Below are 11,257 nucleotides of genomic sequence, written 5' to 3' on the forward strand. Positions count from 1 at the left end.
TAGGTGTGTACAACATCTTTCTTTTATTTTTTTTTTCTCAGACTGCGCAGGCAACGTGGTTGTTATGAAACACATCAAAATAATGTGATAATGTGAGTATACTATCTAATTGCAATGGTTTGGATGTTATTTAATGTGTACATTCGCTGTATATACGGTGTACTTCGTTCATTATTACGACTCATCCGTGGGAGCTCTTGATAGTTGCGCATATTACGCGCGACCTCCGGTCGCAACATTGTCTCGTGCTTCGGTTTGTTTGAACATTGTCTCTAGGAAACTGTTTCTTGTGTACGCTCCCGTTGTTACGTCATGCTTTATTCTAAGAGGTCTGTTGAAGCCGTCATAGTTTTTTATAAGGACGAGCAGGTAGTTACGAGATTTCCGTCATCCCGCTGGCCATTGAGACAGCGCGCTTTGTCACACGTTGGCCTAGAACCCGGAGGTCCGAACACTCCACCAGTTCAGTTCTTAGACTGTATCCCAACATACTAAAACACTGCAAAACAAAAAAAAACAACAAAAAAATCTTTGACTGTTGGTGTTCCTGTTGCTGTTACCATAAAGGTTACCTTTTTCTTTTTCTAGTGAAAGCGCTACTACCCATCGCAGGTCGTTCCTGCACATCTAATTTATGAGCAATACAACCTCTCAGTGTCGGTGCAGACTATCTCAGCAGCTATTCAATCATCGGGAAGGAATGCATTAAAAAAAATACATATATTGTGTATGTCTTTTCCATTCTGTTCACTCCTTTGAATACCAAAAAAGGTTTTTGTGGGCTGGTTTGCAGTAGCGGGGACAATCAGAAACCGAGACAATGTCATGTCGTTCGCGGGGGCTCCGAGCAAACCAGCAGCTGATTTCACCTCTCAATGTCTTGGTTTATCTGACCCCACCTCGAAATGTGTTTCAGAATGAAAACAGTTCCCCTCCCCGTCTGCTACAGATATAATGCAACCTTGTGAATACAGGATAAAAGAAATGTGAGCTTTATGTGTGGAAAGTGACTTGTAGGACATGAAAATAAAAAAAATAAACTGAAGCTATGTTTCAAAAGATGGAAACGTCTCCACGAATCTATTCCTTCTTCCGGCCACAGACAGCAGGTGCTACAAGATCACACCAGGTCGCTGCGCAAGTGCGGAATGTACCCAAATACCTTTATAAGTAAAAACGTCGTTATACAGTAGTATCGGTAAAGCATATGCTGCACTTCATGCTACGCCAAGAAGATCAATGCACGAGTATGCCAAAACTGATTACGCTTAAAGCTCGTGCCAAGTGTCATCATTCCCGGTTTTATAACGAAGAAAGAAGCACGAAGACAACACGGACGACTTACTAAGAAAGATAATAATTAAAGGCAGACCAAAAGCACTTTCTACACTATGATTAAGAAAGATTTGTACTGGCACTGCTAATATAACAACAATAAAGTAAACGTGAACGCCTCTCAGTAGAGAAAAGAGGTTAAAACTGGCATCTTTCCTGAACCATGCGTTCGTCCACCGCCGCCCACCCCAAAATAAAATCTCTCTTTAAAGCTGCCACACTCTTTTCGTGAGGTGTCGTACAAACACCACACAGGAGAGACCGATTGCACACTGTTCGGGGACATGTAAAGGCAGTATCGCACATTTCTGCCTCGGTGCGATCGACTGGATTAGAGCCACTCGAAATCGCTTGCGCTTCTGATTTGCATACAACTAGCTTGTAGGGCTCGCACTTTTAACAAGATCAGATCTATGCACTGTTTATGAAAAATGATCTCTTATAACATCATCAGAATTATTTTGACCACAGCGAAAGAACGACACACAATATGTACGCAGACCGCAGGCGCCCCCACACCGCCCGACAGATGGCATTGGCGTGCTCTCTGGTCGTAAACGGTTAGAACCGGTTGCCACGCAGTTGATCCCATTTGGACACAGATGTGCAAACGAGCCTTAAAGTATTATCGCAGACAATACGAGCTGAAACAGTCCTCAGTGCTTCTTTAAATTACCTGCCAGTTTTTTTTGTTTGTTTTTTTATATAAAAAGTTACGGTCCAAACTAAGCGGGACTTGAAGTTAAGGTCCCACACTTCAAACTATCTGACAAACCGAAAGACAATACAGCCCACGAAAACTGCCGTATCACGGAAAAGGTTTGGACTGAACGTTTCAGTTGGTATCGTCTGCGGGGAAGCCTAGGCACGGGCTACCTACGTCAAAACGGCCGCCCGTCTGGAATGCACAGAGTCTCCTGGGGAATAAAAGGGTCGGCGGCTCAAGACGTGGGGGTGGCGCGGCGGCGCGTGGCGCGCTGCTTGTCGAAGCGCATCTCCATCTCTTCCAGCACCTTGGGCGTGTAGCGCACCACAAGCTTCACGGTCCCCTGGGCAGCCTTCAGGAGCTCCACCGCCTTCTCGTGGTTCTCCCCCTCCACGCTCTGCGCAAGACGCAGACGTATGTGACTGTTTTGGATGGAGCTCCGGACAACCGAAAACCGTGATTTTGAGCACCAAGATGGCTGAACTGTCGTTGCTCCGTGCAGGGAAAGCCACCCAGCTGAATTAATAATAACAATAATAAGTTTATTTCCAAGTTAAATGGTGGAGCAAAGGGTAAGAGCCTCAATGGAGGCTCAACTAGCCCTTAGCAGCATACATTGACTTAGCAGCAACAAAAATAAAACGAAAATTGTTACACGGTAACCGTATAAAATATGTGGACCGTTATTTCGGACAAGAAATCAGAGGAGCACGGGAAGAATAAACCTCATCTAACAGACAGCTTTAGCATACACAAAAAGTTTAATTGAGTTGCCGAAGTTGCTAATACAGAAAAAACAAAAGCAGGGCCTTGCAGGAGATAGTGTCTAAACAAAGTTACTTTTCTATAGGGAAATTTAACAGTTAATGTATAGTATACTGTAGTATTTGAGTACCGTATTCAAATAACAAGGTAATTCAGCGCAAGAACAATAACCCTGCCGGCTGCCCGTGAAAAATGACATTGGGAGCCGGTGCTGGAAGAGGGTGGTGGCCATTCCCCGAAACATTGTTGTTCCTTTTTCCTTTATGTTTTTTGCAGTCAATGGCCAACAGCGGTGCAGTGGCATCAAATGGTCAGAAGAGGAAGGCAAGCCCTAGATACATGGACTAAGCATCCTAAATTTTGTTCTGCAGTTTTCACACAGAAACGGAAACAAAACACAGGAAATGTTTCGGAGGGTCGTCGCATGGCGTTTCGACGACATTGGCGTCACGGTTCCCCGGCTGTTGCTCGTCCTCTCCCCTGGTTTCAACGACTGGTTCGGACGGCGACTTCGCATGCTCCTACCATACAGAGGAAACTATGGCACGGGACATACGCCACGTGCAAAAACCTTCCATAGAAGGCAAGATGGCCGTACACGGGGTGTTTCTTCTTCATCTTTACGGATTTGTTCAAAAAATCCACGAAAGATACACTAATGTTGTCTATGCTGGTGAGTTACGCGGCCAGGGGGACATAGGAGGCTAATCGATACAATCAGTCGAATAATTAACCAAAAATTGGCTAATTAACTTTTCAATTAGCAAAAATAGACGTGTGGTTTCAATTAGAAAATTGCCGAGCATCCTCGAAATCCACTAAATCGGTAGATTTTAGAATGAGTGAGTACACGGGAAGTGCAGCTGTGCACTGAAGTTACCACTCGTGCGACTCCGACGATAAAAGACGGAAAAACCGGGCGGGCGCATTATCTCTGCTCCTGCTGGATGAGTAGAAACTCTAGCGCTTCAGCATGCTTCCCAAGTGCTCCAAGTGTTAGTAATACTGGCTGATAGAGTGGTTTTCGGTGACGCTTCATAAATAAAACATTAGCTAGCATGTTTCAGTTAATTAGTTGACAGATCGTTACAATCAGCCCCCTGTACCATGTCCCCACAAAAGCTGCATTCATGCAGCATTCGGGGCTTTCTTTTAAACAAATCTGTTAAGCTTAAAAAGAAACACACTGTATATCTGGGCAGAATCCTTTGCTAGGGTTCTGCCCAGATATTTCTCGGAGACGACCCTCCCTCCCTTTGTTGGGTACGACCCAAGTGAATGGTTTGAGTTTCTACCCTGATGTCCAGGAGAGGTGCCACCCACAATCACACCACTGGATCCAGCGTGTGCTCGCTCAGCATCTTGCTGCAAGACTGGCCTTGTAGCATGTTGAGATTTGTTTTATACTCAAGCAAAGGTGAAAACATTGCAGCTCTAACCCGCTGCTGATATTGTGGCAGCTTTTGTTCTTAAGACAAAGTCACATAATCGCGAAAGGGTGAAGAAAATTAAAAAAGATAAGGTTTAAAAAAAAAGCTGTGTAGAGCATTTTATATAAATTTTTGAATGGCCCCACCCATCATTAAGAAAACAGCTTGAGAGGCACTTCCATATACACTTCCTTTTTCTTTTTTTTACTTAACAATTTCTTCTGGGCAATGAAACTTAAGTCTTAAAATGGCTAAAAAAATCACAACTTTTTTTTTTTTTTTTTTTGGGAGGGGGGGGGGGGGGGGGGGCAGTTGCTTTGTCAGGCACGTCATTGCCGTTTTGTGACAGCCCCCATACAACTTCAGTACTCGTCAGTTGTCTAAATTTTAGGCATGTGCAAATAGCAGATTAATGAGTACAAAGCAAATTCAAAGCGACACCTCCCCCCCCCCCCCCCCCCCCTCTAGTTGTAGTTTTGGCCAAATAACTTTGAATCGAATTTCGCATAGTTTCTTCAAGCCTTTCACTGTCGTGCACCATGCTTAATCGCAAATTCAGCTGAACTCGTGAAGGTTGCACCCAACCTTCCAATTGTCCACTTCCAAGCTCAATAATTTTATTATACCAGATTTTCCGCGGACTATACGTGTTTAATAAGGTTAAACTTTACCCAATGCAGACTATACACAAGGATTTGTTTTTTTTTAGATTGCTCACTGCAACAGGACAAGAAGGATTTTATGAACACCGCAATATATTATTGTTCACTTATGTAGGATACTGTCAGCTAATACAGCAGGCATTTGTCAGGGTGTGCTGCGCAAGATAAATTTAACGCTCGGACTAGGCACGACGTGTGGACTATCTAAGGACCATCTTTTATTTTTGACCCCAAACTTCCTTTCAGATTAAGCATCGGGTGCGAATTATGGCCAGGAAAATACGGTAACTATATTAAAAAACTGTGGCATGTAAACGACAGATTTGTTGCAATTATCCTAATCGAATGGATTTATAAATCTGCTTGCTATATGCCAATATTCTTTCTTCGATTTCAAATTTGACCAAAAAAAAAAGACAAGCACGATTGATGATAACTGCGGCTTGTGAAGACATCACTGCCGAACATACACTCTCGCATATTCACGGCGGGCTAACCCCGTTAAGTGCACTTCTCACCAAATAATACCCGTGCACTACGGGGAAGTGAAGCCCACTTAGCTCGTGGGCTCTGCGGGTTTCGCTTCCCCGCAGTGCACAGGTGTTTGGCGAGATGCACACTGAATGGGGCTTTACCCGCCGAGACGAACGCTCGGAGAAGTGTGAATATTGAATGGCGTATTACTCGAAACTTCTATTCGAAAATTCCAATATTAGTGCAACAGTACAAAATAGAGAACTAAAACTATGCCAGCCGAAGCTTTTAGTCAATGACGCTTGTGAACAAGACCACGAAAAGGCATGCACGCGACACAACGGGCGCCCAACACGGCCGATTGAAACTCACCACGCCATTGACCGAGAGCAGCTGGTCGCCGCGCTTGAGTGCGCCGTGGCGGTCGGCGACCCCGCCGGGGATGATGCGGGAGATGTAGATGGGCGAGTTCTGCTCCTTGCCACCCATCACATTGAAACCCAGTCCTTCGTCCGTCTTGGGGAGCTCCACGACGCGGGGGTGCGCGTGGCCTTCGCTGGCGGCAAACGCGGCCACCGTCGCCTGCACGTCGTCTTTCGCACGTCAGCGAGCTCAATCGCGTTACACGCCTTAGGCCACAGTTTCCATGATAACCGACGGGATTATAACGACAGGGAAATTCGTCAATTATCCCGCCTCCGGTGCAAGGGGGAGGAGGGGGAAAAAAGCAAAGCCCCCAAGGTAATCTTTCCTTTTTTTATGAAAAAATTGATTACACCAGTGTGAAAAAGTTCAGTTTTCGGTGACATAGCAAATACTGGGTCAACAAAATAGATCTGGGCAATGTTTGAGCCGTAGCGTCATATCTAACCGGACTGCCCCCCCTCGCCTGACCCATAAATCTGCCCCTGCATGCAATGCGCAGCCAAAGCGTGACAGGCAACGAGTGCACACTGGAGAACTGGTATTGGAAAGGGACCCCCTTTCGTAGCTAAGCGTAGATAACTTAGCTGCGGGACTTCCCACAGATTTCTGAGCAACAAAAAAGTTCAAAACCATGTCGGCGTTTGTTGGGGTGGTTGTGCCACTTGCACACGTAGAACATGTCGTCTGCCAGCTGTAAATTTTTTACATAGAAAATAAACAAAAAAATTTACATATTATGAGCTGTGCTTTTAAAGCATGATAATACGCGTAAAAATTTCTTGGTCGGCGAATCTAGGCAAACCTACCGCAAAATTTGTTGCACGTGCAGATTTTTTTTTTTTTTTTTCAACTTTAGCGGTTGGGAATTTTAGTTATGTTGCGATATTTGCAGCAACGCGAGAAAATGTTATTAGGCAGTTTGAGAATAGCACATGCTAAAGCTTTGAGTACGCAAAGAATAGCGTCGTCGCCACTATGCATGCGCCAAACGTGAACTGCGATTTGCGCTTTGCGCGCTATTTTTCAGAAATTGCATGCGTACACAAAGAGCCTTTGCGCTGCTCCAAGAAGGATTCGTGATCAAAAGTTGGCTAAAGTCAAGACGAGTGCAGTTAAAAAAAATGGCAGCTCCTAGGGCTGCAAATGCGGCCGCTTTGGCGGCATCGTGAGTGTGGCGTCGGTGGAGGTGCACGTCAAAAACGTGCATGCCGGCTGTGAAATAAAAATTGTTACTGCATCTTGGTGGCATTGCAAGCACGAGATGCTTGGGCATTTGCATCACAACGGAGAAACGCTATTCTAAAACATTCTTGCGTAGCGTGCGCTAAAACAAGCGCTAAATTTAGCACTAACGTGCGATAAAATTGCGTATGTTATTCTAAAACTCCCTATTAACAAAATGAGCGACGTTTTAAAATATTACGATGGAAGTAACGGCACCGTGCAGTTTGATAATAGTTTGCTGCCCGAAAGCACGGCAACAGGTAGCCAATGATACCGATAATGTCTACTGATGCAGTGTGCAACCCTAGCAGGCGGCACGCAGAGGAGTGCCCCTCCGCAGTAGAGTTTCATATACGAGCTTATCTAATAATGTTGGTATAGAGACAGCATAGCTAAGCCACAAATCGATCTGCAACGGTGTGGCAACGATAAGACACATCTTCAAACAAGTGTAACTTTACGCACCTTGGCCGTAGCACTGGCTCGAATGTCGGGACTACCCGAGATGTCTACCGTTTCGTAGACGTGCTCGTAGACCTCGCGCACAGCATTGCAGAATTCGCTCTGCAGAACCTTCTGAAGCGCTGCGAGCTTCTGTGCTGGAACCTCGCCACCTGTTGGAAATTCGTTGCATGAATACCCACGGCAGTGTGTACCAAAAAGCGCAGCATCATTACCAGGCTCTCCGATGTAATAGCGGATCCCCCCAGTCCTGACCTTCCGACTGCTATTGAGGATGAGGGTAAAGACTACTGGTACTTCACTATAGCCTCTATTTGAGCCCTCATATACGCAACACTTGATATGGGTTATGGCCGACTAAAGCTCGAGCACTTGGGTTTACTTAAAGGGATACTTCAACGAAATTTGAAATATTCCCGTCGTGTTCAAAAATAGGTTGAATATGATCCATAATATCTGTAAATGACAATCGCACGTTTGTATTTTTAACCTGGTGGCTGTATTTTTCGTTATTAACGGCCCACTCTGGCAAGCGCTTGGAGAAGGCCCAGCGGAGACCACGTGACATGCAACGCAATCGTGACGTAGGTCGTCTCAGGACGAGCAAAGCTACGGCGAGGCTGACGTTGAGAGGATGGCCTAGTCGTTCCAGCCACCGAAGCGGCTGCTTTTGTACGAATTTTGAGTGACGGGTTAATCTTCTGCAATCTTGTAGGGGGACAATAGCGACTTCTGCGACACACAAAAGGCATTCTCGGGAAGAGGGGAGTTCCTCCTTCCCCTCTTCTCTCGTCGTGGCCGGAGGCGAGACAACCTCCGTCACTAGCTGTCAAGGTTCCTAGACAGGCATTACAAACGAGGCGTTAGCGACATTCACCAGGTGCTCTTTGCTAATTGTTTAATTCATTTTAAAATTCATTTTCGTGACTTTTTTAACAAGATATTGGTATGTTCGATGTGCTGCTGCTCCTTTGAACACATATAGACCAAAAAATCAGCGCCGAAATTTCATTGTAGTATCCCTTTAAAGGGTTATAGCCAAAAATGAGCCTTCGTTTTGTATTCTTCAAGAATATAAAATTACTGTTTTAGAGAATGCTGTATCATCGAAAGCTGTGCATCGTCGAACGATGATATGTACGTTGTAATCACCCGTCAGTGTAGTTATCATCGCTATCACTTCCGTTTTGTTCTGCATCCGAAGTATTGGGCTGCCTATACAAGCGCGAGTCTGATATTAGGTCCTGTTCACAACCTACTATGTCTTGGCTGCTGTACATCGTAACACACAACACAATAATACATCTTAAGGGGAGTTTACTTTAATAACCTAGGAACATATGAACAGCCCCGAAATTTTTTATTTTTTAAGTATCCTTCAAAGTTAACTTCTCCGTAAGTATTTTCTGCAAGCATTTTAACGAAGCCCCTTCATCTCTGACCTTGAAATGAACTCTTACCACCAAATCAACAAAAACAAATTAAAAATAAAAGTGACATGATTAAAAATCAGCGATGTCCAGCTATGTCACGGCATCAGGTTGGTAAGGAAGCGAAAAAATGAGCAGCGAACTTATCAGTCCCTAGAAGCAATTTCAGCGGAAAGCGTTAATTTTCAAGAAATCTCTTCGTTATTTAAGTTAAGTGTTCTGATTAAACTGGAGCAAACTTTTTTTCACCCTAGCAAAAACAAGAGTTTTTTTTCTCTGGGGTGGCTCGTCAAAGAAGCTAAGCTGACCTACATAAGCAGGTACCAATGATAAAAAATACAGAGAAGCAAACAAATAAAACTTTAAAGGGAATCCAAACTTGTGCCTAAGAACGTGAGTCTTACATTCCAAAGATCGAATTAGACGAAAGCAGAAAGGGACGACAGTGGCTGTCATGTTGCGCGCATCGACCTCTCAGAAAACACGTAGGTTAGCAGCGCGAACAGCAAATGACAGTTGATGTGTTCAAACCCCAACACAGTAGAAATGGGTGGGGCTCGGAGGAACAAGTCTATTTGGCAAGCATCCACGAACGCCACTCACTCCGTTGAAGCTTCTCCAACAGCTCGATCGCCCTTTTGACATCTGAAAAAAAAATGTACGCAAGGCATTAAATCTGGGTCAAAGCGCTCCTGCGCTACGCTGACATCAACAAACACGAGAAGTGCTTCCTCGGTCGGTTCGCAAATCGTGTGTCCCCTAGTTTTAGCTATTTGGAATGTCGTCGTTTGTTTCCATAGTTGAAGAACTTGGCGAAGTTCCGAGCTAGTCTGTTGGTGGCATTTCACCCGCAGCGGCTGGAAAAGAGTGGGCTCACCGAACATTTTTGTGTAATTAGGGAATCAGCATAACATCGTCGTTCGTATATTCACGCTTGTCTATGCTCGTACAAAGCAAAGGAGAAAAATAAACCACACCTACCTCTCTCGAGCATCAACGTCTCCCCTACGGCGGCCATGTTGTATGCGCTACCCAACTAGGCCACTAGGCGTGTTCAAAAACTACTCAAACGAACCAAACAAACGCTCTTAACTGTGACGTCAGCAACGTGGAGAACAGCCAACGTTGAAAACTGCGTAACGTTGAGCACAGCCAAAAGACCAGCACAGAAAACACTGATTTTTTTTAAAGTAATAGTTTGCAAATTAAAAAAAAAAAAACCTTTTTTTGATCAGTTTGTTTACGTTGCGTCTACCCGCCACTGCACGCAACTGCTGACCGCGCGTGAATTTAAACCGTTTCACTCATTGCCTGTTCCTTGGTGTTCGCCGACCAAACTCAAGCAAGTGCCAGGTACATCCTGTTCGGTAAGTTCTTAATTCACAACCTCATATCCTTAAAAAAAAAAAAAAAAAAAAAAAAAAATATATATATATATATATATATGTATGGTTTATTTGACTTTGTGTAAGCACACCGCAGCTTGGAACAAGCGAAACCAAAGCACACGCTCCTTGCCAGCGTGGGTTGATGTGCGTCACTTTGTGCAGCACACTAAAGGCCCAAGCTAAAACGTTGTGGACCAGTTTCACCACGTTCCGAATACCGACCCAGCAACTGAGCTCTCGCTGTTTCACGACGCCCGAAAAATAAGACTTTAGTAAAGTTGCAACCGATTGTTGGAAGGTCCGAGCTGGTCCGAGCCGCAGAAAAATGGCGGAACACCTGGCTACTCCTAGGGTTCCAACTTCAGCGGCATCTTTTCTGTCTGCCCATTGGATTCTGCAGCTTCCAACAGAAACTCTCAAATCATTTCGAAGCTAATTTTGATCTAACCATGTTTATGAACTGTGGCTTCACAAAGTCTAATGCCTACATTAAAATGGAAACCTTTTCTGTTGTAGTGTCGTTCACAAGTTTCCGTTTCTTTTTAAATACACCAGGTACGCGCACGTAACATCACGATTTAAAAGGGCATTATTTGTGCTTTCGAAGTGTTGATCACGGCGCGTTAGCTCCGTTAAGCGCGCTTTTCGGAAGCGAGCGCCGCGGGCGTTGCTTCTTCGCCGCAGTGCACCAGTAACCCACCTCGATCAACACTTCGAAACAAACGAATATTGCAGTTCATATCGAAGCGAAGATCGAATAGCCTATTATTCAAAACCCCTATTCGAATTTTTGCACAATCCTACACACTTGCATTTATTGCCGACGAGTTGACACTAAATGTACCATCTCCCCTACCGTTACTTTCCCAAATCTCCAACAACCAATGCCAGATGGCTGGTTCCAACAGAGGTTTACCAATGACAAGATCCTGATACAAGGAAGAGAGCAAAAGCC

At 44.7% G+C, this 11,257-nt stretch overlaps 1 protein-coding gene across 1 annotated transcript; it reads right to left on the minus strand.

Moving 5' to 3' along the window:
- On the minus strand, positions 1–9,997 carry LOC8050981 (protein lin-7 homolog C). Its single transcript, XM_029986671.4, has 5 exons — positions 9,896–9,997; positions 9,518–9,559; positions 7,488–7,636; positions 5,745–5,954; positions 1–2,438 (listed from the first exon to the last, which is right to left on the minus strand). Exons 1-5 carry the CDS (start codon positions 9,930–9,932, stop codon positions 2,277–2,279), a joined length of 600 nt encoding a protein of 199 aa, XP_029842531.1. The 5' UTR covers positions 9,933–9,997; the 3' UTR covers positions 1–2,276.
- Positions 9,998–11,257: the final 1,260 nt, after the last annotated feature.

Source organism: Ixodes scapularis, unplaced genomic scaffold, assembly GCF_016920785.2.
Source record: "Ixodes scapularis isolate PalLabHiFi unplaced genomic scaffold, ASM1692078v2 PGA_scaffold7__128_contigs__length_106722199, whole genome shotgun sequence".
Lineage (NCBI taxonomy): Eukaryota > Metazoa > Arthropoda > Arachnida > Ixodida > Ixodidae > Ixodes > Ixodes scapularis.

Bases quoted from the DNA above. Each gene is read 5' to 3' on its own strand.
- LOC8050981 (XM_029986671.4), bottom strand. From the start codon at position 9,932: ATGGCCGCCGTAGGGGAGACGTTGATGCTCGAGAGAG. The intron at 7,637-9,517 runs GTGAGTGGCGTT...AATTTCCAACAG, and splicing joins GTTGGAGAAGCTTCAACGGA to GTGGCGAGGTTCCAGCACAG. The intron at 5,955-7,487 runs GTGCGTAAAGTT...GACGACGTGCAG, and splicing joins GAGCCAGTGCTACGGCCAAG to GCGACGGTGGCCGCGTTTGC.